This window comes from Callorhinus ursinus, unplaced genomic scaffold, assembly GCF_003265705.2.
Source record: "Callorhinus ursinus isolate GAN/ISIS: 27379988/994484 unplaced genomic scaffold, GSC_fseal_2.0 scaffold69, whole genome shotgun sequence".
NCBI lineage: Eukaryota > Metazoa > Chordata > Mammalia > Carnivora > Otariidae > Callorhinus > Callorhinus ursinus.
In genome coordinates, this window is record NW_027397131.1 from 6,498,013 (window position 1) to 6,525,252 (window position 27,240).

General features: G+C 36.2%; 1 protein-coding gene across 2 annotated transcripts in view; it reads left to right on the forward strand.

The window, feature by feature from the left end:
* IPMK (inositol polyphosphate multikinase) overlaps nt 1–27,240 on the forward strand; it is a 51,189-nt gene that overhangs the window by 9,198 nt on the left and 14,751 nt on the right. Inside the window, exons 2-4 of one of the 2 annotated variants that reach the window (XM_025850270.2) lie at nt 7,714–7,808; nt 12,252–12,348; nt 21,648–21,820. In XM_025850270.2, the coding sequence (XP_025706055.1) occupies nt 7,714–7,808; nt 12,252–12,348; nt 21,648–21,820 (365 nt within the window). The remainder of the gene's footprint in view (nt 1–7,713; nt 7,809–12,251; nt 12,349–21,647; nt 21,821–27,240) is intronic. The other variant, XM_025850271.2, reaches the window with a different exon arrangement.

The following is a 27,240-nucleotide window of genomic DNA, read 5'->3' on the forward strand; positions in this document are numbered from 1 at the left end:
GCATCTTAAGTTGGAACCTTTCTTTTTTCTTTTTTCTAATACAAACATTTAAAACTACTCATTTTCCTGTAAGTACTAAGCAGTACTTCAGGTGCATTTCACAAATTTTGTTATGTTAGTTTTCATTATCATTTAGTTAAAACTACTTTTTAATTTCCCTTGTGAATTTTGATCCATGGATTAATTACATGTGTGTTTACTTCTCATCTATTTGGTATTTTCCCAAATATCTTGTTATTTCCATTATGGGCAGAGAATATTCAATCCTTTTAAATTTATTCAGTGCATGGTCCATTGGTAAATGTTCCATGGTGAATGTTCCATTTGTACATGAAAATATGTGTATTCTGTTAGATATAGCATTCTGTAAGTGTCAGCGTGGTTAAGTTGTTTGATACTGTTGTTTGGTTTTATGTGTCGGTACTAATGTTTTGTATGCTTGTTTTATCAATTATTGAAAGAGTGCGGGTTTGTCTACTCAGTTCTGTCAGTTTTTATTTCAGGTATTTTGCAGCTCTTATTAGGTACACACATTTAGGATTGCTGTGTCTAATGAATTGAATCATTACGAAATGTCCCTTTTTACATAAGATAACATTCCTTTTTCTTGAGTTCTATGTCTAATATTAACATAGTCTGATATATGGTAATATGTTAACTTTCTTATGAATGGTACTTGCTAGTATAGTCTTTTTTCTCATCCTTTTATTTTTAACTCACCTGTGTCATTTTATATTTAAAATGTCTAGGAGTTGGTATTTTCTATTCTATTTAGAAATCCCTGGCTCTGTGTTTTTAGGTTTTTCATTAGTTTTAGAACATTTTAGACATGTCTTGTCAAGTATTTCCTCGTACCCTGTCATTTAAAAATTTTTTCCCTTCATCTTTTTTAATAACTTGTTTACATAATTGAGATTATATGGAATATGTAATCATTTTAACATATTTGAATTTCTCATATCATATATTTTTCTAATAGTAAAAGCAGTGTGTTTATCATAGAAACTTCTGGAAAAAGTTACAAAAGAAGTAAAAATTACCTAGAATGTTCAAACCACAGATAGAAATTTTAACATGCATTTATTTTACATAGTTGTAATCCCACTAACTACATAATTTTTTTAAATTTTTTATTATGTTAATCACCATATATTACATCATTTGTTTTGGTGTAGTGTTCCATGATTCATTGTTTGTTCATAACATCCAGTGCTCCATGCAGAATGTGCCCTCTTTAATACCCATCACCAGGCTAACCCATCCCCCTACCCTCCTCCCCTCTAGAAACCTCAGTTTGTTTTTCAGAGTCCATCATCTCTCCTGGTTCGTCTCCCCCTCTGACTTACTCCCCTTCATTCTTCCTCTCCTGCTATCTTCTTCTTTTTCTTTTTTCTTAAAATATGTTGTGTTATTTGTTTCAGAAGTACAGATCTGTGATTCAACAGTCTTACACAATTCACAGCGCTCACAGTAGCACATACCCTCCCCAATGTCTATCACCCAGCCACCCCATACCTCCCACCCCCGACCACTCCTGCAACCCTCAGTTTGTTCCTGAGATTAAGAATTCCTCATATCAGTGAGGTCATATAATACATGTCTTTCTCTGATTGACTTATTTCGCTCAGCATAACACCCTCCAGTTCCATCCACGTCGTTGCAAATGGCAAGATCTCATTCCTTTTGATGGCTGCATAATATTCCATTGTGTATATATACCACCTCTTCTTTATCCATTCATCTGTCGATGGACATCTTGGCTCTTTCCACAGTTTGGCTATTGTGGACATTGCTGCTATAAACATTGGGGTGCACGTACCCCTTCGGGTCCCTACATTTTTATCTTTGGGGTAAATACCCAGTAGTGCAATTGCTGGATCGTATGGTAGCTCTAATTTCAACTGTTTGAGGAACCTCCATACTGTTTTCCAGAGTGGTTGCACCAGCTTGCATTCCCACCAACAGTGTAGGAGGGTTCCCCTTTCTCCACATCCCCGCCAACATCTGTCATTTCCTGACATGTTAATTTTAGCCATTCTGACTGGTGTGAGGTGGTATCTCATTGAGGTTTTGATTTGGATTTCCCTGATGCCGAGCGATGTTGAGCACTTTTCCATGTGCCTGTTGGCCATTTGGATGTCTTCTTTGGAAAAATGTCTGTTCATGTCTTCCGCCCATTTCTTGATTGGATTATTTGTTCTTTGGGTGTTGAGTTTGATAAGTTCTTTATAGATTTTGGACACTAGCCCTTTATCTGATATGTCATTTGCAAATATTTTCTCCCATTCTGTCGGTTGTCTTTTGGTTTTGTGGACTGTTTCTTTTGCTGTGCAAAAGCTTTTTATCTTGATGAAATCCCAATAGTTCATTTTTGCCCTGGCTTCCCGTGCCTTTGGTGATGTTTCTAGGAAGAAGTTGCTGCGGCTGAGGTCGAAGAGGTTGCTGCCTGTGTTCTCCTTTAGGATTTTGATGGACTCCTGTCTCACGTTTAGGTCTTTCAACCATTTGGAGTCTATTTTTGTGTGTGGTGTAAGGAAATGGTAGGGTTTCATTCTTCTGCATGTGGCTGTCCAATTTTCCCAACACCATTTGTTGAAGAGACTGTCTTTTTTCCATTGGACATTCTTTCCTGCTTTGTCAAAGATAAGTTGACCATAGAGTTGAGGGTCCACTTCGGGGCTCTCGATTCTGTTCCATTGATCTATGTGTCTGTTTTTGTGCCAGTACCATACTGTCTTGATGATGACAGCTTTGTAATAGAGCTGGCAGTCCGGAATTGTGATGCCGCCAGCTTTGCTTTTCTTTTTCAGTATTCCTCTGGCTATTCGGGGTCTCTTCTGGTTCCATACAAATTTTAGGATTATTTGTTCCATTTCTTTGAAAAAAGTGGATGGTATTTTGATGGGGATTGCATTGAATGTGTAGATTGCTCTAGGTAGCATGGACATCTTCACAATGTTGGTTCTCCCAATCCATGAGCATGGAATGTTTTTCCATTTCTTTGTGTCTTCTTCAATTTCTTTCCTGAGTATTTTATAGTTTTCTGAGTACAGATCCTTTGCCTCTTTGGTTAAATTTATTCCTAGGTATCTTATGGTTTTGGGTGCAGTTGTGAATGGGATCGACTCCTTGATTTGTCTCTCTTCTGTCTTGTTGTTGGTGTATAGGAATGCCACTGATTTCTGTGCATTGTTTTTATAGCCTGCTACTTGACTGAATTCCTGTATGAGTTCTACCAGTTTTGGGGTGGAGTCTTTTGGGTTTTCCACATAAAGTATCATATCATCTGCAAAGAGTGAGAGTTTGACTTCCTCTTTGCCGATTTGGATGCCTTTGATTTCTTTTTGTTGTCTGATTGCAGTGGCTAGGACTTCTAATACTATGTTGAATAGCAGTGGTGAGAGTGGACATCCCTGCCATGTTCCTGACCTTAGGGGAAAAGCTCTCAGCTTTTCCCCATTGAGAATGATATTCGCTGTAGGTTTTTCATAGATGGTTTTTATGATATTGAGGTATGTACCCTCTATCCCTATACTCTGAAGAGTTTTGATCAAGAAAGGATGCTGTACTTTGTCAAATGCTTTTTCTGCATCTATTGAGAGGATCATATGATTCTTGTTCTTTCTTTTGTTAATGTATTGTATCACGTTGATTGATTTGCGGATGTTGAACCAGCCTTGCAGCCCAGGGATAAAGCCCACTTGGTCGTGGTGAATAATCCTTTTAATGTACTGTTGGATCCTATTGGCTAGTATTTTGGTGAGAATTTTTGCATCCATGTTCATCAAGGATATTGGTCTGTCATTCTCCTTTTTGATGGGGTCTTTGTCTGGTTTTGGGATCAAGGTAATGGTGGCCTCATAAAACGAGTTTGGAAGTTTTCCTTCCATTTCTATTTTTTGGAACAGTTTCAGGAGAATAGGTATTAATTCTTCTTTAAATGTCTGATAGAATTCCCCTGGGAAGCCATCTGGCCCTGGGCTTTTGTTTCTTGGGAGAATATTTGATGACTGCTTCAATTTCCTTAGTGGTTATAGGTCTGTTCAGGTTTTGTATTTCTTCCTGGTTCAGTTTTGGTAGTTGATACATCTCTAGGAATGCACCCATTTCTTCCAGGTTATCTAATTTGCTGGCATAGAGTTGCTCATAATATGTTCTTATAATTATTTGTATTTCTTTGGTGTTGGTTGTGATCTCTCCTCTTTCATTCATGATTTTGTTGATTTGGGTCATTTCTCTTTTCTTTTTGATCAGTCTGGCCAGGGGTTTATCAATCTTGTTAATTCTTTCAGAGAACCAGCTCCTAGTTTCGTTGATCTGTTCTACTGTTCTTTTGGTTTCTAGTTCATTGATTTCTGCTCTGATCTTTATGATTTCTCTTCTCCTGCTGGGTTTAGGCTTTATTTGCTGTTCTTTCTCCAGCTCCTTTAGGTGTAGGGTTAGGTTGTGTATTTGAGACCTTTCTTGTTTCTTGAGAAAGGCTTGTATTGCTATATACTTTCCTCTCAGGACTGCCTTTGCTGTATCCCAAAGATTTTGAACAGTTGTGTTTTCATTTTCATTGGTTTCCATGAATTTTTTTAATTCTTCTTTAATTTCCTGGTTGACCCATTCATTCTTTAGTAGGATGCCCTTTAGCCTCCATGTATTTGAGTTCTTTCCGACTTTCCTCTTGTGATTGAGTTCTAGTTTCAAAGCATTGTGGTCTGAAAATATGCAGGGAATGATCCCAATCTTTTGGTACTGGTTGAGACCTGATTTGTGACCTAGGATGTGATCAATTCTGGAGAATGTTCCATGGACACTAGAGAAGAATGTGTATTCCGTTGCTTTGGGATGGAATGTTCTGAATATGTCTGTGAAGTCCATTTGGTCCAGTGTGTCATTTAAAGTCTTTATTTCCTTGTTGATCTTTTGCTTAGATGATTATATAATTTTTTCATTGTGGTAAAACACACAACATTAAATTTACCATAGTAATCATTTTAAGTATACTTTGTAGTGGTGTTAACTATACAAACATTTTTGTGCAACGTATCTCTTAGAACTTTTTAATCTTGCAAAAGTGAAACTATATTTCGTGAACAACAAATTTCCCTCTCCCTCCCTATAGGACCTGGAAACCAGCATTGTAATTGCTGTTTCTAAGAGTTTGACTACTTTAGATACCTTATATAAGTGGAATCATGCAGTATTTGTACTTCTGTGACTGTCTCATTTCACGTAACATATGCCCTCAAGGTTCTGAATGAAGAATTTCCTTTTTTAAGGTGAAAAATACTCCATTATATGTATATACTCCATTTTTTTTTTAATCTTTCATCTGTTGATGGACATTTAGTTTACTTCCACTTATTGGCTATTGTGAATAATGGCTGCAGTGAACATGAGTGTGCCTTTTATTTTTCTAGGATTCTAATAGTTATCTTAAACTGTTTGATATTATTCCACAGATCTTAGATGCTCTCTTCTAATTTTTCCACTTTTTTTTTTTCCTGTTTGTGTTTCAGTTTGGGTAATTTCTGTTGACCTGTCATCAAATTCCCTGATTCCTTCCTCTTCTATATTTTGTCTACTGATGAGCCCATAGAAAGCATGTTTTTGTCTCTTAACTCTCTTTTTCATTTCTTTTTTTAAAATTTAATTTATTTTTTTATTTATTTGAGAGAGAGAGTGAGCAAGAGAGGAGAGAGCACAAGCCAGGGGAAGGGCAGAGGGAGAGAGAAGAGCAGACTCCCCACTGAGCAGGGAGCCTGATGTGGGACTGGATCCCAGGACCCTGGGATCATGACCTGAGCTGAAGGCAGACACTTAACAGACTAAGCCACCCAGGTGCCACTCCCTTTTTCACTTCTAACATTCCATTTGACCCTTATAATTTCTGTGCTAAAATTCCCCATCTTTGCTTGTATATTATTTACTTTTTCTATTATAATCTTTAACATGTTAATTGTGGTTATTTTAAGTTCCTTTGATAATTCTGACATTTATGTCACCTCTGAAACTGTTCTGTATGTTGCATCTTCTTTTGGTAGTTTTTTTTCCCTTGCTTTTTCATATGTCTTGTAATTTTTTATTAAATTCTGGACATCACATGTGAGACTGAAGGCAAACAGTATTTATGACCAAAATGAATGCACCTCTTCTGCTAGGCAGTGAGTGTTGGTGATTGAGCCAGTCTAGTCAGGAATAGAGCCAAGTTTGAATTTTGTTGTTATACTTACTTTCTGTTACGAACTGTATTTTGTGTTGCCCCAAATTCATACACTGAAAGAACAACCTTCACTATGATTGTATTTGGAGAGGGTCTTTATGGAAGTAATTAAGATTAATGAGGGCATAAGGGTGGGCCTGATCCAAAAGAATGAGTGTCCTTATAAAAAGAGACATGAGAGAATATCTTTTCTCTCTCACTGTCTCCACCATGTGAGGACGAAATGAAAAGGCAGCTGTCCTCAAGCCCGGAAGAAAACTCGCACCAGGAGCTGAATAGGCTGTCATCTTGATCTGTGACTTCTACCCTCTAGAATTGTGAGAAAATAAATTTTTGTTGTTTAAGCTACTTGGTCTACAGTATTTTGTTATGGAAGCTAGAGCAGACTAATAACACCTTCAGTGCACCATAGGCTTGAAATTTTCCTTTTGTAATCTTTTGTTTAGAGTGGGGTTGATTTGCCAGAGGATTTTTCTCAACAGTCCTGTTTAACCCTCTGCTTTATGTCTTCCTCATGCACTCATGCTTCAGAGATAGTTTTTCTCCATGTTCATGCCTTTTCTCCAAATGTAGATTACTGTTGCTTATTACTTGGTGATGCAAGGCTGTAGGTGGTGTTTCTTGTTGTCTTGGTCCAGCTTCAATATTAGATAGGCCCTATGACCCTGAGTCTTGGGATGGGGTTTTTAGGTTTCTATATCTTAGGTGAAAGTAGAAGTCCAGAAATTTTTTCTGACCTATTCTCTTTTCTCCTTATGATACTTATTTGAGTCCTATTGTGTTCTAACACATGATTTTGTGAAATCTCAGTATTTGAAAATTTAAGGTTTTAGCATATAAATTTGGTAATCAGTCTTCATGGTATAGGGACACAGCCAGTGCTAGTACATATGTGATGTCTTTAGGAAAAGGCTCCTTCTTTGAGTGGGCTGATTATGAGAAGTTGCCCCTTTCTGCTTCAGGCTTGGTGTCTGATTTCAGTCCCCACTTTTCCCAGTGGCTATGCATTTGAATCAGGAAAAATTTTTAGTTGCTTTCTTGTAATAAATGAGAGAAACTTATAAAAAAGTTACAAAATAGGAAGTTCATATAGTACCACCTTTAACATGTATTTTTTTTTCTGTTTACAAGAGTGGAATCAGTTTACACTACTGCTTTTAACTTCTTGTTTAACTATAAATTACTTTCTCCCAAAAAGACCATTACTGAAGGATTTCTATAAAATTTAGAAATACATTCTAAATTTATTAGAAAGTCTGAGAGGGCTCTAAGAGGAATAGTAGTTAGAGACAATAAAACCACACTTCAGAATTTGTTTTCTGGTGCTTTGCGTATAACAAGCACTGAAATGTATTGGTTAAATATTAAAATTTCTGAAATAAAAACAAACCCCTTAATTTTTATGAAAGTGGTTTATCTGTAACTTTAGGAACACGTTTAACCCTGTGATGCAAGGTATACTATTATACATTTGAAAATAGCTGATTTTTGTTCTGCAGGTATCCTGCAACATCCAGATGGCACAGTTTTGAAACAGTTACAGCCACCTCCAAGGGGTCCAAGGGAGCTGGAATTCTATAATATGGTAAGTAAGGTAAGATTTGTTTCATTATATTCAAAGAGTTTTTCATAGTTTCTGATGAGTAGGTAAGAAATACATTTGACAGCATGTCCTGGCATATTGTTTATGTGACTGAAACAAAAGCTCTATGAAATACAATGCTTATCTTTATTGATACAGTCTAGTATTTTCCCACTGTACTTCATTTTTTAAATTTTATTTATTTATTTTAGAAAGCGCGTGCTCATGAGCAGGGGGAGGGGGAAGGGCAGAGGGAGAGGATCTCTAACAGACTTCCGTGCTGAGCGAGGAGCCCAACTTGGGGCTCCATCATGACCCTGAGATCACAACCTGAGCTGAAATCAAGAGTCAGCCACCCAACTGACTGAACATCCAAGTGCTCCTACTCTACTTCATTTTTGAAAGATCCTTATTCTGAGCTGCTAAATTGATTTCAATTAATGGATTTTGACCTACAGTTTAAAAACCCCTTAACTGAGAGCCCATTTGTATTTCTCAGAAGTGCTGAGTTTAAATAAGTGTTTTTATTTTTACTACAGGATTGTTTTAGAACCTTAAATATGCTAATGTGTACTGTGAATCTCCAAAGTTGGGGAGGGGCAAGGGGCATACTTAACATCTAATTAACTCTATGACTAGGAATACTTTTTAGTACATTCACAGTGTTTTCAACCCATCAACTCTGTCTAGTTACAAAACCTTTTCGTCACACAAAAGAAAACCTTGTACCTGTTAAGCCATCCCTGGCAACCATTAATCTGCTTTCTATGGATTTACCTATTAAGGTTATTTCGTATAAATGGAGTTATACAATATGTGCCTAGCTTGTTTTGTTTGGCATAGTGTTCTTTTTTCTTTTAAAGATTTATTTACTTATTTTAGAGAGAGAGAGTATGAGCAGGAGGGGGTGAGGGTGAGGGAGAGAGAATCTCAAGCAAACTGCATGCTGAGTGTGGAGCCCGACTTGTGGCTCCGTCTCATGACCTGAGCTGAAACCAAGTCAGTTGCTTAACCAACTGCATCACCCAGGCACCCCTAGCATAATGTTTTTAAAGTTCGTCTACATTATAGTATGCATCAGTACTTTGTTCCTTTTTATGGCTGAGTAACATTCCATTTTACTTCCATACCCTATTTTGTTTATCCATTCACCTACTGATGGACATTTGGGTTGTTTTCACCTTTTGGCTTTTGTAAATAGTGTTCCTGTGTATATTCATGCATAAGTATTTGTTTGAGTACCCGTTTCCAGTTTTGGAATTGGTGGGTCATATGATAATTCTACATTAAACTTTTTGAGGAACTGACAGTATGTCCCAGAGTGGCTTTATCATTTTATATTTTCACCAGCAATATATGAGGTTTCCAATTTCCTCTCATCCTCACCAATACTTGTTAGGGTTTTTGTTTGTTTGTTTCTTTGTTTTTATTTTTTAATTTTTTATTGTTATGTTAATCACCATACATTACATCATTAGTTCTTGATATAGTGTTCCATGATTCATTGTTTGTGCATAACACCCAGTGCTCCACGCAATACATGCCCTCCCTAAAGCCATCACCAGGCTAACCCACCCGTTCACCCCCCTCCCCTCTAAAACCCTCAATTTGTTTCTCGGAGTCCTTAGTCTCTCATGGTTTGTCTCCCCCTCCGATTCCTCCCCCTTCATTTTTCCCTTCCTTCTCCTAATGTCCTCCATGCTATTCCTTGTTCCACAAATAAGTGAAACCATATAATTGACTTTTCTCTGCTTGACTTATTTCACTTAACATAATCTCTTCCAGTCCCATCCATGTTGATGCAAAAGTTGGTTATTCATCCTTTCTGATGGCTGAGTAATATTCCATTTTATATATGGGCCACATCTTTATCCATTTGTCTGTTGAAGGGCATCTCGGCTCTTTCCACAGTTTGGCTATTGTGGACATTGCTGCTATGAACATTGGGGTGCATATGGCCCTTCTTTTCACTGCATCTGTGTTTTGGGGGTAAATACCCAGTAGTGCAATTGCTGGTTCATAGGGTAGCTGTATTTTTAATTTTTTGAGGAACCTCCACACTGTTTTCCAAAGTGGCTATACCAACTTGCATTCCCGCCAACGGTGTAAGAGGGTTCCCCTTTCTCCACAGCCTTGCCAACGTTTGTTGTTTCTTGCCTTGTCAGTTTTTGCCATTCTAACTGGTGGAAGGTGGTATCTCAATTTGGTTTTGATTTGAATTTCCCTGATGGCTAATGATGATGAACATTTTTTCATGTGTCTGTTAGCCATTTGTATGTCTTCTTTTGAGAAGTGTCTGTTCATTTCTTCTGCCCTATCCTTTTTTTTTTCATTTCATTCTTTCCTAGAAAAGGATTTTTTTCTTAAGATTTATTTATTTATCTGAGAGAGAGAGACAGTGTGAGCAGGAGAAGGGGCAGAGGGAGAGACTATCGAAGCAGACTCCCGCTGAGCATAGAGCTGGACACAGGGCTTGATCTCATGAGCCATGAGATCAGGACCTGAGCTGAATCTAAGAGTCAGATGCTTAACCTACTGAGCTACCCATGTGCCCTGGGAAGGGATATATTTTTAACCACTGATTCAGTTTTTTAATATCTTTTGTCAATGTGATAATAAAATATAGTTGGATTATATATGACTTCTTTTATATTCCTAATATTATTTGTTTATTTGTTGCTTCTATCTTTTTCTTGATCAATTTGGCCTCCAGAATTTTTAGAGTGTAATGGTAGGGGAAGGGAGAGAATGACAGGGTTTTTACTTTTCAGTAGTTAGATTTTCATTTACTCTCCCTATTTCGGTATAGTAACTCTGTCTTCATCTATGCTGAGTCCCTAAATTCAGAGATCCTTTGGTTCAGGTCTTCAGAGTGGACCTTTATGAAGCCCAAACTTCACTGCTCAGTTTAATTCTTTTGGTTCCCTCTTTATTTTAGAACCCTGTGAGTTTCCTTTTCTCTTCCTTGGGAGCTCAGCTAAGCATTTAAGAAAATGTTTATTATATTTTATCCTACATTTCTCAAGTTAGAAAGTTTTTTTTATCACCCCCCCAAAAATATTTAAAGTAAGAAGAGAAAGTTTACCTCTTATATATACTCTTCCAGTTCTTTTATCTTTTTTACTTACAAATATATCATGGACTTCAAGTACATAGAGATATACTTGGTTCCTCCATCCTGTTGTTATGTCATCATGAACACTCTGCCTTCACTGATATTATGCCAGGAACAAAGGGATGATAAGGTATACCCTTCTCTTAATTACCTTGGTCTAGAAGTGACTAATAAATATCACTTCTGCTCACATTTCAATAGGGAAAGCTGGGGAATACAGTGTATCACATATTTGGTGAGTCCTGTCACACTTGAGTTTATTCTGTAGAATTCTGTTTTATGTGTAACTACTTGACATGAATATGGCTTGACAAATAGAATTGTAGCACTAAGATTTCATAAGCATTTTACACCAGTGAACTTTAATGATCTTGGATAATTAGGTAGACCATATTGTGAGAATTCATTGGATAACATGCCTTACAAGTTGTTTTTAAACCAAAAATATTTTCTTTCCCTCTTCTAGGAAAAAAACTAAGAATCTAGTTCCAGGATATGTGAACATTTCTCGTATTTTCTAGAATTATTACTGGTTATAAATCAAGGAATTAAATGAACAATAATTAGACTTACATTGAGTTAAAGGATAATTTTTTAAAGGTAAAATCCTAACTCCCAAGTGCCTAGGTGGCTCAGTTGGCTAAGCATCTGCCTTCAGCTCAGGTTGTGATCCTAGGGTCCTGAGATCAAGCCCCACATTGGGCTTCCTGCTCAGTGGGGAGCCTGCTTCTCCCTCTCCCTCTGCTACTCCCCCTACTTGTGCTCTCTCTCTCTCTGTCAAATAAATAAAATATTTAAAAAAATCATAACTCCCTTACAGATATAAAATAAGTATGTGTTAAAGATTTTGTTAAACTCATTGTATAAGGAGGGAACCAAGAGATATTGAAACTGGTTCAAAAGAGAAGCCAAAGAAGCACAAATTTATAAGGAATAAAGGGAAGTTGAAATAAATATATATGTTCTGCCCTCCCATGAGGGGTGGTGGAAGGTGGAAGGAAGTGAGTTGAACTTCTTCTGGCCAGAATTTATTTACATTTCTATGGACAAGAGTTATTTTGCATTTGCTGAAAGTTTTATCTACAACTTATTTAAAATAGTTCAAGGACAGTGAAAGGCTAGAATTAGATAACCAAGAAAAATGTGCTCTAAACAATACATACTTTTTTGTTGGAGACACACAGTAATCTTTTTTTTTTGCTTCCAAATGTAATTCCAGTTGAAACTCATACGAGATAAATTATGATTCAACAGTATTGTTTTATTTGAGAAATGTGTAAGGCAATTGTAAAGCATTATAAGAAACTATCATGCAAATGTTATATTTCTCTTTGTTTCAGGTTTATGCTGCTGACTGTACTGATGGAATTCTTTTAGAGCTACGAAAATATTTGCCAAAATATTATGGCATCTGGTCGCCTCCCACTGCACCAAACGGTAATCTTTTCTTAAAAATTCATCCTTTACTATTAATTTATGAGAGTGGCTTTTTATTTTTATTTTTTTACTTTTTTTAAGACTTTACTTATTTTTCTTGAGAGAGAGAGAGAGAGTGCACAAGCAGGGGAAGCGGCAGGCAGAAGGAGAAACAGACTCCCCACTGAGCAGGGGAGCCTGACAGGGGACTCAATTCCAGGACCCTGAGATCATGACCTGAGAGTGGCTCTTTAAAAGGCTTTGTATAAAATTAAGCCAAGTTTTATACAGACAGAATATATGTTTTTCTTTCTAGTCTTTTCTCTACTTCATTAAGGAAATCTTCCTAATACTTTTTTTTTAAGATTTTATTTATTTGAGAGAGAGAGAAAGTGAGAGAGCAAGCATGAGCAGTTGGAGGGGGCAGCAGTGGGAGAGGGAGAAGCAGACTCCCCGCTGAGCAGGGAGCCTGATGTGGGGCTTCATCCCAGACACCTGAGATCATGACCTGAGCTGAAGGCAGATGTTTAACTGGCTGAGCCACCCAGGCACCCCTACTTTTGCTTTTCATACCCAGTTTCTTAAATGGTGTATAACATTAATGACCAATGGAGCACCTGGGTGGCTCAGTCAGTTGAGCGTCCAACTTTTGATATGGGCTTAGGTCATGATCTCAGGGTCATGAGATCCGGCCCCCTGTTGGCTCCGTGGTCAGCAGGAAGTCTGCTTCTCTCCCTCTCTCCCTTCCTCTCCCTCTGCCCTTTCCCCTCCATCCTCCACTCACATATGCACACTCTTTCTCTCTCTCTAAAATAAATGTCTTAAAAAAAAATTAATGACCAATTTGTTATAATAGAATACAAAAATCTATGTACTTAATACTGTGTTAATTTATAGATGTTCTTTTTTCCTAATTTATAGGGCAATTTCTTTTTCCATTTTGAGTAGGAAAATCAAGAAAAATATTTTCTTTACGTAACTCCCTCTGTATCGCATTCTAGGCTTTAAATTGCAATCATTTAGGGGTGTCTGGGTGGTTCAGTTAGTTAAACATCTGACTCTTGATTTCAGGTCATGATCTCAGGGTTGTGAGATTGAGCTCCATGCTGGGTTTGGAGCCTGCTTAAGCTTCTCTCTCCTTCTGCTTCTGCTCCCCTCCCCCTTAAAAAAAATTGCAATCTTTTAAAAAAATACCTCTAAGTTTCACTGTTAGAGGACAAAATGATCTATGTAAGGGCACAGCATCTCTTCCTTAATGAGTACTTCAAGGAGTATTTGCCTTTTCAAAGCCTTTGACAGAGCAGACAGAATTAAGTAAACAAGTAGCATGACTACTTAATGATTGAAGAAGGTTCATGAATGGGTGAAGAGTTTCAAACTTGACTGAGTTTGAGAATAACCCAGAGGCTTGTTAAAATGTAAATTAATAGGCTCAACTCCCAGTTTTTTTATTATGCAGATCAATGTTGGAGTTTAGTGATATGCTTGTTAAAAAAAAAAAAGCTACACTTTTTTGATGTAGATAGTACTTGAACTGCATTTTGAGAACAGGGAGGGAAGGGGCTCCAGTTGCGCTTGTTCATCAGTTGTTTTTCTAATACTCATTTACTAGGTGTGGAAGTGTCATTTGTAGGGAATCATGGTATCTCCCTGAGTATCCTCAGTTAGGTAATAGTAAATCTATGATTCCCTGGGTATTTAGGATTCTTCTGTATTTCATTAATATGAAAAAAAAAAAGTGAGCTTAGCTTTTCTCTTTTCTTGCTCCCTCCTTCTTTCTTTCTTTCCTTTCTCTTTCCCTTCCTTCTTTCTTTTCTTTGTCTTTTTCATCCCAAATATACAGTATATCCCTGATTCAGATTAGCACATTACTTAAATTTATTTCACAAATCTTTATGATCACCTTTACTTTGTAGAGGTTTCCATTGTAACATAAGATAACTGGATTCCATTAAATTTTGCTACTGGTTGCTGTTTAATTTTGAGCAAATCAATACTTATCAGTAAAGTGACAGTGAAAGATTAACGAAGGTTGCTGAGGATGGTACTAGATTAGACATCTAGATAAGTAAATACTCAGTTTAAAAACATTGTTAGGAAGGGGTAGAATGAGCAAACAGCATCATTTTTTTTTAATTTTTTTTATTAACATATAATGTATTATTTGTTTCAGGGGTACAGGTCTGTGATTTACAGTCTTACACAATTCACAGCACTCACCATAGCACATACCCTCCCCAGTGTCCATTACCCAACCACCCCATCCCTACCACCCCCCTCCACTCGAGTAACCCTCAGTTTGTTTCCTGAGATTAAGAGCCTCTTATGGTTTGTCTTCCTCTCTGGTTTCATCTTGTTTCATTTTTCCCTCCCTTCCCCTATTTTCCTCTGTCTTGTTTCTCAAATTCTTCATATCAGTAAGATCATATGATACTTATCTTTCTCTGATTGATTTATTTCGGTTAGCATATACCCTCTAGTTCCATCTGCGTCATTGCAAATGGCAAGACTTTATTCCATTGTGTATATATACCACATCTTCTTTATCCATTCATCTGTTGATGGACATCTAGGCTCTTTCCATAGTTTGGCTATTGTGGATATTGCTGCTATAAACATTGGGGTGCATGTGCCCCTTCAGATCACTACATTTGTATCTTTGGGGTAAATGTCCAGTAGTGCAATTGCTGGGTTGTAGGGTAGCTCTATTTTCAACTTTTTGAAGAACCTCCATACTCAAACAGCATCATTATTTTGAAAAGTAGAATATACAGAAAGAATCTGGGTGAGAGAAGTATTTCAATTAAAAATAACATTTTATAGTTTGGAATTACTAGCATATGATTTAAAAATCAAGGACTTGCTAGCAATCGACAACCTTTTTGGTTTTCAGTACTAAATAGAGGGACATCTATGCTAAAACAGAAAGAGCAGTAAGTTTGAAGTCAAAAGACTTCCTTTTTTTTTTTTTTAAATATTATTTATTTGAGAGAGAGAATGAGAGAAAGAGAGCACATGAGAGGGGGGAGGGTCAGAGAGAGAAGCGGACTCCCCGCTGAGCAGGGAGCCTGATGGGGGACTCGATCCTGGGACTCCAGGATCATGACCTGAGCTGAAGGCAGTCGCCCAACCAACTGAGCCACCCAGGCGCCCAAAAGACTTGCTTTTTACCTTGATTTTTTCCAAATTTTGTGAAGTTGGTTAACTCATTAACCTTCTTGAGCTCTATTTTTTCTTCCAAAAATTGAAAATAATACCATATAGATTTGAGAGGATGCATGTTATGTAAGAAGGCCTTGAAAATTCTAATATTCTTATTTGACTATAAATGGAGAAATTGGTGCTACTGGGATAAGAAGATGAAGTGAGGAAAATGAGAGGAGAGAGGAGAAAATGTAAATAAAAGGGGGAAAAGGACAGGAATAAAAAAGTATATGTGTACAGAATGGTTCAGTAATACCAACAATTGCCTTGGGATTTCCTAATTCCTTTTCAATTTTTTAGCTCTGGAGGAAATTAGACAAAAATTGTTGCACTATGCAGGTGTTTAGCTTTGATTTTACTAGAGAATTCATGGGATCATTTTTCTATTTTTATCCTTTTGATAATGAAATAAATATAAATATATCATGAAACCAAATATTTTCTTAGATTTTAGAACACTGTGATTTGCATTACTGTATTTGACATAGGAATAACTGGCCTTCCCCCCCGCCTTGGGCATCTTTTTTTAGGTGCTCACGGTAGTTTTATAAAGCTTGACATAGTTCTTATAACCCAGAGTAGTAAAATGTAGAAAGTACTGCCAATTTGCTTAGCAAATTATTGTTAACTTCAGTGAAGCATAAGAATGTGCTGACCAATAAGGTTTTTTTCTTTTGATTTTTTTATGATAGCTTTATTAAGATATAAATTATGTATCATAAAACCCACTCATTTAAAGTATACAATTCAGTAGTTTTTAGTATAATCAGAGAGTTGTACAATCATCACTATTAACTAATTTTAGAACATGACCAATGGATTTTTTTTAAGTTAAAACATTTGTGAATTATCTTTGAAAACTTTGAGTTAGTTATATATATTAAATCTCATCTGTATCTGTATAAACATAAATGCCTAGTACATGTACCATCAAAAGCCTTTTATTGATAGTTATTTAGGGAGATAGAAAAGTATATCTTCAAGTGGGTTTGAGCAAATTTAAAGTTTTTAAATGTAATCTCTGGCAGCCTGATTAATTGTTAGGTTTCTGGATCTAGCTACTAGTCAAATTTTAGGAAGCGTGCCCTGAAATAAGCTGTCATACATGTCTGTTCTCTCCTTCACACTTATGTCAAATTTGGAGGCTCAAGGTCTCTGCCTATAATTCTTTCTACTTTCAGTTTATCTTGCTTTTGGAAATGACTGATGATTGCAGTGGAGAGCAGAAGCAAGGCCTTGTCTGTTTTTCCATATGGCTTCATAGTTGGAATGGGGCTTTTCTTCTGGCCTTTTCTCCTTTTTGAGAGGTTCAGAAATGAAGATGGTAACCAATACCTAGTAGACTTTATAGAGATGGTGAGGAAGAATTTGATGAAACTTGGAACCCATATCCTCATAATTTATGTAATCAGTAATATTCAGTAAGAGCATCTAAATAAGTCTAAGGAACTAATTATCTTTACTGTTTAGTTATATGTCTTTCAGTTTTTCCACAGTATTTCAAATGTTTCTATTTTTTCTCTTTTGATACTGGGAATTTTCTGCCTCTTTCTTAGAGTGTCAGGAATATATTCCAGCACTAGAAAATTTGCTATAGGAATTTTTTGTGCTTAATGTATTACAAAACAATGTAAGTATTATATTTAATTTATATTAAAGGTAATTATATTTAATCATACATATTTAATTGGAAATATATTTAAATAGGAAGTGTCCTTCAGCCATAGTAACCTTGGGTAATCTTACATGGTCATCAACAGCATGAAGTATATAAATATTTTGAGCACGCTAACCATGTCATTGGTAAAGCCACTGAGAAATCTTACTTAGTAATCTGCTTATAACAACATGAAATGGTGTATTTCTGAACACCTGGTAGTTATTTTCATGATCTTTACCTCAAAAAATTAATGAACTATAGAAATTCTGTGTATACTTCTCATAAATTAATAGATAAATAATAGATTTATCTTTTATAGCCATAGCCTCTTAAACTTAACTATATGTCTAGTTATTGTGACCTCTTGTAATGAGCTCCACGTATTTATGAAAAGTAGATGTCCTTTTATTTATTATACAAAAACCAAGAGTAGCCTTTACAGAATATCTCCTTAGATCTGAGTTTCACAAATGCCAGTCCTTTGACCTCTGGCAGACTGGCTTTATCAGAATCTGTTGTCCTAAATAGAGCTTTTCAGAATTTAAAAAAGTAAATCTAGTTATTATCCTTTCAATATTTATGATGTATACAACATACAAATATACATATGTATATGCATATATATGTAAAAATCATCTCTCTTCATTCAAAATCATATCTTGCAAGTTACATCATATTAAATAATCATATCATAATTATTTTCCAAACATCATATTAAAGTAGTTTATTTCCTTGACCTTGGTCAGAAGAGACTTAAAACATTCCAGATAGAACATTTATCTTATTTTTAGTCCATCCGATTTTTTGTTTGAGTTTTAGAACATACTTTCTGTTTACCTGAAAATTAAAAAATACTGCTCCATTCTATACCCAGAGGGGCCTTGCTGAAAAAGTGTCCTTTGTTATCCAGTCTGCGGCATTACCTCACAAGTGAAACTCCCCTGTAGTAAAATGCCTTTGAGCATTTAAATTACTGAATCTCAAGATTGACCTACTTTGAATTAAGCTCTATGCTAGCGAAATAATTTGCTAATAGCATTTTTCAGAGAGAATTAGTATTCAGACTTATCTCTAGTGATAACAACCTGTAAAAAAAAAAAAATCAGTAAAGGTCTCAGTGCTCAGATCATGCCCCATTTTCCTATTTACCTATTTCATTCAAAAGCACTTGTGTAGCAAACTGCTAGATAGATGACATTATAGCCTTAAAAATCTGCATCTCTAAAGCAGGTTTTGATGTTTATTTTTACAACTTAGAGGGAAGGATAGAAATTATAGTCTCAAATTCTTAATTTCACTTAAAAAAAATATCAAGACCAGGGAACTAAAAGAAAAACACTAAGCCAACTCAGTAGGCCTTAATTAAAGGGTTATTTACTTAAAGCTATTAATAATTTAGCTTAATTATGAAATAATTCAAGTCATATGTCACATATTTCATAATTCAAGTCATATATCACATATCAAGAACCTGAAAGTAAGGTAAAGTAAAAACACATTTGGCTAGTTGAAATAAATGTCAAATAAAACCCAAGAAGCTCAGGCCTGTTTACTGAGGGAATGACTCAGTTATTATAGTGTTAGTAAGGCCAAACCCAAAGTCCCACTGGGCAGTAGAAATGAGAAAGGCAAACATTCATTCATTCAGCAAATATTTATTGTATTCCTACTGTATATGGGATTTGCATTTGTATTTTCCTCCTTCCCAAGAGGGGAGGAGGAAATAGAGATTTTAATATTAAGATTTGTAATCTACTCTCACTTCTGGCATCTCTACCTTATTACCAAAAAACAGTTTATTGTTTGTTTTTAATCACTACGAAATTGGCAAGTAGAAAATAATAACCCTACACGGAGGTAAAGATGCTATGATACTTAGCTAAAAGTTCACTCGCTATCTTTATACTCCTCTACATCGCCTCACCTCAGGAAGACTTTTGGGGCCTCTTGAGTTATAGAAATTAATGATACACTTGTGAATGTCAGCGATTTATTGTACTAGGTTCTAATTAGTCTTTTCTGATATTTGAAATATAAACCTTGTTACTGAAATTTTTACACAGCTACAGGAAAAGGATGGATCTCTTTCCTTTACTTTGGCTCAAGGTGGCCGGAGACGGGAGGAGAGAATGTGAAGGGGGCTGCTGTGTGCTGCTCTCTTCCCCATCTTCTCACCCCGTCCTGTGGGTACCTTTTAAAGCACAGAAGCTTGGGTGGGTTCCAATTTCTTGATCAGGATATTCCCACTGTGCCATTACCTTTCACTGTCAACAGTCCTGTGTCTGTGTCCAGACCTTTTGTTTTCTCTTGTTGAACATGTCTGTTTGTGAGAGTCCTTCTTTAAAATGTGTCATACTTCTTCCTGTGTGCCAGGGCTGGTTTCTTAGGGTGTAGTTTTCTGTCATATTTGGGCTTGAGTTCACCTAGTTCTACAAAATCATCTTCCTTTGATTAAGGAATAAAACTTACCTCTTTATTTCTTATCCTTTCAAGGAAAAGATGTATGCCCCTTAAATCTGAGGGGCTTAAAAACTTTCACAAGCTCTACCAGGTTTGTTCTCACTTTTAGTTCAACACAGACTTTCTTGTTGTAATTTAATAACTATGCTTGGTGGGTCAAGGTAAAGGAAAAGAGGGTAAGTCTTCTTTTTTCTCTGGTGGCCTTTTATTTAATTCATAGAAAATACATACCTTCTCTAACTTTGCTACTTTGGTAAAAAGCAGATAAAATCTTTTCTGTTTTTGAGAAAAAGGTTCTGGGAGAAGTGCTTCACATATTCATAACTGAAAGTTGTGATCTCAGTCAGAACTTTGGGAAGATTCCTTCATCAAGTAGAGAGAATTTCCTTCCTTCGTTTCCTTCCTTCCTTCCATCAAGTAAAGAGAATTTCCGTCAGTGTACCTAGACTTTACTTTCAAGCTAAGCTGTAATTAGTTCAGCTTCAGTATGTAATAACTGGAACTTTTATAATCTTTTACTTGAATCTCCATTTATAATAGTTTTCTGTGGGAAGATGTATGCAGGATGCCAAAGTAGTTTACAGATGAGCTTTTGATGAATGCATATATTCTTTTTTTTTTTTAATTTTTTATTGTTATGTTAATCACCATATATTACATCATTAGTTTTTGATGCAGTGTTCCATGATTCATTGTTTGTTCATAACACCCAGTGCACCATGCAAAACGTGCCCTCCTCAATACCCATCACCAGGCTAACCCATCCCCCCACCCCCCTACCCTCTAGAACCCTCAGTTTGTTTTTCAGAGTCCATCATCTCTCATGGTTCGTCTCCCCCTCTGACATACTCCCCTTTTCTTCCTCTCCTGTTATCTTCTTCTTTTCCTTTTTTCTTAAAATATGTTGCGTTATTTGTTTCAGAAGTACAGATCTGTGATTCAACAGTCTTGCACAATTCACAGCGCTCACCGTAGCACATACCCTCCCCAATGTCTATCACCCAGCCATCCCATCCCTCCCACCCCCAACCACTCCAGTAACACTCAGTTTGTTTCCTGAGATTAAGAATTCCTCATATCAGTGAGGTCATGTGATACATGTCTTTCTCTGATTGACTTATTTCACTCAGCATAACACCCTCCAGGTCCATCCACGTCATTGCAAATGGCAAGATCTCATTCCTTTTGATGGCTGCATAATATTCCATTGTGTATATATACCACATCTTCTTTATCCATTCATCTGTCGATGGGCATCTTGGCTCTTTCCACAGTTTGGCTATTGTGGACATTGCTGCTATAAACATTGGGGTACACGTACCCCTTCGGGTCCCTACATTTGTATCTTTGTGGTAAATACCCAGTAGTGCAATTGCTGGATCGAACGGTAGCTCTAATTTCAACTGTTTGAGGAACCTCCATACTGTTTTCCAGAGGGGTTGCACCAGCTTGCATGATGAATGCATATATTCTAAGCAAGATATTTATTTTTCTTTTGCAACTAGTAAGACTAGAAAATATAGTTGGCAGTGACCATAATTTAGATTGATTTACATTTCTTAAACTATACTTCTGTTGTGTACTCTGTGGGAAGGATTTATTCCTATTACTAATTTTAAATGAAGATTTTTAAGAATTATTAAAATACTAAGAGATCTGCTAAGGCACAGATGACATAAAATGTATTCAAAAGGGTAATGCATTTTGAAACAGCTTTTGAAATAATCTCATTTTAATGTCCTTAGAAACCTTATATCTATCTCATCCTTTTGCTTATGATTGAATATTATTTAATCACTTCCTGCAAGAGTTTCTCTGTGATATTTATACTTGTTACAAATTTGTTGGTCATTTTTTTTCAGAGTAATAATAATTATTGACTCTGGATTTAATTTTTTTCTAAGTTTTAAGATTTCCTCATCTTGTTTTCCCCTGGCAGTTATTTGGGTAGTAATATGTTTGCTTATTACTAATTAAGGTTTTTCTTTAATAACAGATTTATACTTAAAACTGGAAGATGTGACCCATACATTTAATAAGCCCTGTATAATGGATGTAAAGATAGGGCGAAAGAGTTATGATCCTTTTGCCTCATCTGAGAAGATTAAGCAACAGGTCAGCAAGTACCCATTAATGGAAGAGATTGGGTTCTTGGTGCTTGGCATGAGGGTAAGAGTGATTATTGGTAACATTTCTCTTTACATGTTCCTCCCTTGAAAAATATAGACGTTATTATAATACTTACATATTATTTTGGATTTGGGTTGTCCATATCTCCCCAGTACAGGCAGGGTTTTAGTCTCCTTTGTTCACTAATATGTGGTCAGTGTCTGGAGTTATTCTGACACATAGTATATAATTAATGAATGAATGGCTGAACCACAAGACCCTGACTCTGGTAATTTTGTTTCAAAGAAGCTTAAGTTTAGGTGCAAAATAATGTGATAAGTAAATGTGATATTATTTATGATTTTTCCGTGAGAAAAGTAATAAGTTTATATATTCAGTTTTTTCTGTATTTTTAAAATAGAAAAGGGAAATTTAAAATTAGGTTATTTCTTCAGACTGTATTTTAAAACAGTTGTTTTATTTGCTCATGATTCTGTTGGTTGATGGTTTGAGTTGGGCTCAGGTAGACAATTTGCTGATCTCACTTAGGGTCCCTCACACGGCTCTGCTCATTTGATGACCCGGCTATAGGGCTAGATGGTCTACAATGACCTCACTGTCATGTCTGGGAGATTGTACTGTTGCCTGGGCCTTTTTCCTGTGATCTCTCATGTTCCAGAAAGCTAGCCGGAGCATCTTCATATTCCAAGAAGGCAAGATTGAGAGCTCTAAGGTCTCTTGAAATCTACATTAGGAAGTCGTTTGATGTCACATCTGTAGGACAAAGTATATCACAGGGCCAGCCCATATTGATAGGGAAGAGAAATAGACTCCGTTTCTGTTGGTGAGGATAGAGAAGTCACAATATAAATGGCAGTGCACACAAGGATGGGAAGGATTGTTCAGGCCATCTTTGCAAACAGTATGCCACAGTTAAGTAATGTGGAATAAAATCCTCTGAATAAATGGTATGCCTTCTAGCTGTATGGAGGTAAAATTTGTATATATGATAAATGATTGCTTGCCTATATAAGCATAATGGCCAGTTTTGAAATTCATCATGTAAGATGATATATATAGGTGTTCCTTTTGACTTTTAAACTATAATACAAAAGTATTATAGATGAATTGTTAATGTGATGGTAATAACAGCACAGTTGAATTTGGTATTCTGATTATAAATAAAACCAAAGAAGTGTTGTACAGGTATTTCATTTAGAAAACTATAATTAATTGTGGATATATGGTAAAGAAAAAAAAGGGTAATGGAATAATGTTAAACAAGGAATAAACATCCCACAGTACTATAACTGGGCAACTATTTAAACCTTCACTGTTGTCAGATCTCTCACCCTCCCACTTTCCTTCTCACTCTTAGCAGATGAATTTGCCTTCTGCTTCAGGAAAAATAAAAGCTATCAGACAGGATTTCCTTTAATGTTCTGCTAACAGATGTACATACCTAACCTGCAAGTACTTTCATTCCCTCTTATTTCTTCCTGTCACATTGAAGAATTTTTCATCCTCTAGTCTAAGCATAGCCCTTCCCTGTGTCCTCTGGACCTCAGTCCTACCACCTCTTCAGGAACCTAATACTATTGATTCTCTCTTGTTTTTCTTATATCTTCAACTTCTGTCTCTATCTACTGACTCTTTAACTTTGTTTTGAATATGTTCAAATTACTCAATGTTTCCAGTAACAAAACCTCAAAACCTGCCTTTACTGTGCTCTGCTCTCCAGCAGTCGATTTGACTTGCCTCCCCTTCACAACTGAACTAGTTATTTCTATTGTGTTTCCACTCAGTGTTCTTTTATTTTTTTAAAAAAAGATTTTATTTATTTATTTGAAAGAAAGAGCACGCATGTGCATCCTGCAAGTGGGGGGAAGGGCAGAGAGAAGGAGAGAGAGAATCTCAAGCTGACTCTGTGCTGAACTCGGAGCCTGACACAGGGCTCGATCTCATGACCCTGAGATCATGACCTGAGCCAAAAGGAAGAGTCGGACGCTTAATGGACTGAGCCACCCAGGCACCCCTCCACTCAATATTCTTAAACTTATTCTGGTCTGGCTTCTGTTTGATCATCCCTCCAGATTTGCTCCTCACTAAGGTCCCTAAAGACCTTAACAATCTTCACTGTTACTAGGTCCAAATGACATTTTTCATTACTCACTTTACTTTGAAAAGCAGCTTTCAAAGCTAACTAAGTCCTCCTTAAAACTTTTCCTCGAGTGTTCATGACACCCTCTCCTGGCTGTTTCCTAAGACCACTTTGCAGTCTTCTTTACCACCTTGTTTCTTTCTGTTTATTCTTTAAATGTTGAGGTATTCTGCTCAGTTCCATTTTACTCCTTCTTTTTTCTTTCTGTTTCTTCCTAAGCAGTGTCTTTTATTCTTAATTGGTTCATTTTCACTTACACTGGTAACATGTATATGTGTAATATAATGTAATATAATAATGTATATCTTCTGCCTCTGGTTTTTCTTTGCTCTCCTAATCTGACCTTTACTTGGATAATGTAAAGACATCTAGAATGAATACATTAAAAACTGACACACATCCCTTTTGCAAACTAACAACCACAACAATAGTAACATCTCTGTTATTCCCTATCCCAGTAAATGGCATCACCATACATACAGTTTTACAAAGGCGAAAACTTGGAGTACTATCACATCTCAGAACCATCCATCAGTTCTGTTGATCTTAATTTCCAAACATCTCTTGAGTCCCATTATCCATCTCCAGACTCTATTCTTAATTGATCTCTCAAGTTCAGTTTTGCTCTCTTCCAGTCTGTTCATCAAACATTGCAAAAGGTATATCTAATTAGGACATTACCCTATTTAAAAACTCTTCAATGGGTTTCCGTTACCTTTAGGGTACATATACAGAGGATAAATAAGACATTGTGTGATTTGGCATTCTTGGGGTATGTGGTTTCCCCAGAGAAGTAGTTCTTCTGTTTGTATTTTTTTAATAACAACTTTATTGAGATATAATTTCCATATCCTTCAACTCACTCATTTAAATATATGGTAAACTGGTTTTAGTATATTTGTGGAGTTGGATGACCATCACCACATTCAACTTCAGAATATTTTTATCACCCTCAAAAGAAATGCCATACCTACTAGCAGTCACCCCTCTTTTTCTTCCAGTCTTTCAACTCCCCCTAGTTCTATGATAATTATCTCTCTGATAATTCTGTTTTCATTTTCTTGAATATATACCCAGAAGTAGAATTGCTGGATCATGTGGTAGTTCTATTTTTAATTTTTTGAGGAACCTCCGTACTGTTTTTCATAAAAGCTCTGATGGCTTGATGCTGAGATGCTGAGTATAATTCCCAGGGAAGGAGTGTAATTCCCTTTTGATGGTAGCCATTCTAACAGGTGTGAGGTAATGTCATTGTGGTCTTGATTTGTGTTTCCCTGAGATTAGTGATGTTGAGAACGTTTTGATGTTCCTGTTCGCTATTTGGATATTTTCCTTGGAAAAAATGTCTATTTAGTTCCTCTGCCCATTTTTTTAACTAGATTTTTTTTATTACACTGTGTGAGTACTTTTATATTTTAGATATTAATCCCTTATCAAATATATGATTTGCAAATATTTTTTTGGAACCACACTATTAATGTAGCCTTGGAGTAAACTTTGAAATCAGAAATTGTGACAGCTCTAATTTTATTCTTCCTTTTTTCAAGATTGTTTTGACTAATTCTGGATCCCCCTTAAATTTACACGTGAATTTTAGGATTAAGTTGTAATTGTCAGTTCCTGCAAAAAAATGCCAGTTCGGATTTTGGTGGCGATCATACTGGATCAATTTGTGTTCCCGTTATTTTTGTACTCATAACTTCCTTTATACAATAGTTAACATATTGTTCAATTATCTGAGAAAGGATATGATTGAAGTATGAGATAATAAATGAAAATGATGTGAGTATAGATTTACTTATACAATTCTAGGATATTAAAATTAGGAGATAAACCTTGATTTTTAATAGGAATAATGTTAAGGTTAAATTTTTCATAGTTTATTTCTTTGGAAGGTGGTAAATTCATTGAACTCTTTAGTCACAGTGGATTTGTAGACTAATAATAGAGTTGGATAATTTGATCTTATTTTTTTTTAAAGATTTTATTTATTTATTTGACAAAGAGAGACACAGAAAGAGGGAATACAAGCAGGGGGAGTGGGAGAGGGAGAAGCAGGCCCCCTGCAGAGCAGGGAGCCCGATGTGGGGCTCGATCCCTGAGCGGAAGGCAGACACTTAATGACTGAGCCACCCAGGTGCCCCAGAGTTGGGTAATTTTAGAATGAACACTCTAAAGTTTAAAATTTTTCCCGCAGGAAAGTCATGCCTCTAAACAAAAAAATCCCTTGATAGCACTGACTAGACTGAAGTTTATCAAATATATCAAATGTTTAAAATATATTTAAGTATTTTTCTATTGTGTTCAGCCAGTAGTAGAAGAGGTTTTGTGGGTAGAATAACTCGCCAATTTTCTGTGCTGATTTAGGATCTTTCTTTATTTTTTTATATTTATTTATTTATTTATTTATTTTTGAGAGAGAGAGGGTGCGCAAGCAGGGGGAAGGGCAGAGGAAGAGAGAGAGAATCTTAAGCAGGCTCCATGCCCAGTGCAAAGCCTGACACGGGGCTCAGTCTCACGGCCCTGAGATCATGAGCTGAACCAAAATCAAGAGTTGGATGCTTTACCTACTGAGCCACCCAGGTGCCTCTAGGAATTCTTTATATTTAATGACTTTCAGTAATTATACTATATTTCATTGATCCCAAGATGGTGTATATGATTAGACTCAAAGAAAAATGAAATCTTGCCATTTGCAACAACATGGATGGAGCTAGAATGTAGTATGCTAAGTGAAATAAGTCAGAGAAAGACAAATACCATATGAGCTCATTCATGTGAAATTTAAGAAAGAAAACAGATGAACATATGGGAAGGGGAAAAAGAAATAAAGGAGAGAGGGAAAGAAGCCATAGAGTCTCTTAATGGTAGAGAAAAAACTGAGGGTTGATGGAGGGAGGAGGATGGGGAATGGGCTAGATGGATATTAAAGAGGGCACTTGATGTGATGAGCACTGGGTATGGTATGTAAGTGATGAATCACTGAATTCTACTCCAGAAACCAATATTGCATTGTATGTTAACTAAAATTTAAATTAAAAAAGAAAAGAAAATCTTTAAAAAAAAAAAAGATTAATTTTTAGGTGCCTGGCTGGCCCAGTTAATGGAGCATACAACTCTTGGTTTCAGGATTGTGAGTTTGAGCCGCATGCTGGGTGTAGAGATGACTTAAAAAATGAAAAAAAATCTTTAAAATATAAAAGACTCATCATTGATTTAATAACAAGATTTATTGAGATATGTGTTATAAAAGACATAGAAGCAGAGTAGGGCCTATAAGAGCAAGGGTTATAGAGTGACTTTAGAAAAGATGGTACAG